The sequence below is a fragment of the Limulus polyphemus genome, unplaced genomic scaffold, assembly GCF_000517525.1.
Source record: "Limulus polyphemus unplaced genomic scaffold, Limulus_polyphemus-2.1.2 Scaffold5366, whole genome shotgun sequence".
Classification (NCBI taxonomy): Eukaryota; Metazoa; Arthropoda; class Merostomata; order Xiphosura; family Limulidae; genus Limulus; species Limulus polyphemus.
The window spans coordinates 1,211-2,375 of record NW_013670976.1 but is presented as its reverse complement, the minus strand read 5'-3'; the positions used below and the strand labels follow the sequence as shown (position 1 = coordinate 2,375).

At 33.6% G+C, this 1,165-nt stretch overlaps 1 protein-coding gene across 3 annotated transcripts in view; it reads right to left on the bottom strand.

Annotated features, from left to right (window-relative positions):
• LOC106472480 (E3 ubiquitin-protein ligase makorin-1-like) overlaps nucleotides 1-731 on the bottom strand; it is a 12,338-nt gene extending 11,607 nt beyond the window's left edge. For all 3 annotated transcript variants that reach the window (XR_002613474.1, XR_002613475.1, XM_013933135.2), the window contains exon 1: nucleotides 507-731. Coding sequence is in view for 1 of the 3 variants with exons in the window: in XM_013933135.2 (XP_013788589.1) it covers nucleotides 507-694 (188 nt within the window). In the remaining 2 variants the exon portion in view is untranslated. The remainder of the gene's footprint in view (nucleotides 1-506) is intronic.
• Between the last annotated feature and the right edge of the window lie 434 nt (nucleotides 732-1,165).

Sequence of the window (1,165 nt, the reverse complement as noted above, 5' to 3'; positions counted from 1 at the left end):
ATTTTATTTAGGCCTATCTATGGCCTTCAAAAAGTTGACGACTCTACATGTTTCGACGTTACAACGTCATCCTCAGGAGTGACCACTTTAATGTTGAACATTATTTATGATTTTAATGTTAAGCACACTTTTACCAAGATGCGTCATTTAGCCTACACACAAACCTAAAATTACATTACCAAAAAAATGTAACAATTCTGTACGTCTTAAACATGATTCCAACCCAAATACCTTTAGATTTACTAAAGAAGGTTTAAACAAGTGTAACACCATAGTTTTTACAATGAAGAAATTTTCCCGATAGGACTTGAAAAGACATTTGCACAAACATCTGTTCAGATCATCTCTAAATCAATACAAAAAAACTTATATTTCATACACACAGTAATTGTATAAAACTGTTGATTATTTAACAGAGACTATTAAATAAAAACCACAAAATTTAAACTTATAAAATTGCTGCAACATCTTAAGAGAAACCTTGATTAGGTTAAATAAATATAAACCTGATAATTTTTGAAGAGAACTGTTTGGTGCTCCTCCACTTACGAATACAGCTGAGACAAAAAATGTGATTACATTTCTCTAATATCCCAAATCGTCTTTCATTTGGTGGTTCTTTTTCCATTATGGTATCCATACATATCCCGCAGCACTTTTCAATACTTCGCTGAACAGCAAAGGAGAGTTCCATGTCTCGTTCCAACTCTTTCAAGCAATCCTGTCAAAGTATAATAATAATAGCACAAACGTGAAATTTAAAACATTGGTTAAAGATTCCTATAAAGCTCTAAGATATTGCTTCATGACAAGTTACGTATTTGAGTGTAAAACACAGATAGCATTTAACAACTTAATGGCAAAGTATCAAGTTCAACATTTTTTTCTATAACACCCAGTCTCAAATTCAACGAGACCAAATTTAAGGGGGGGGGGGGCTACAGAGAGTATCATGTTTCTGGGTGTTCAAGTTAAAACCAATAAAGAGAAAATATATATCAATAAAGGGCTTGATCTGTTAACCCCAAAACCACACTTTACTGAATTTACTCCTCAATGATGTTTGGCCATGAAGATATGGACTTTAGGGGTTTGGCCAGACTTTTGTTCATCTTGTAGGAAGCAGTAACGGAATTTGTGTTCAGGCAGGTACTGCACTTAGTCA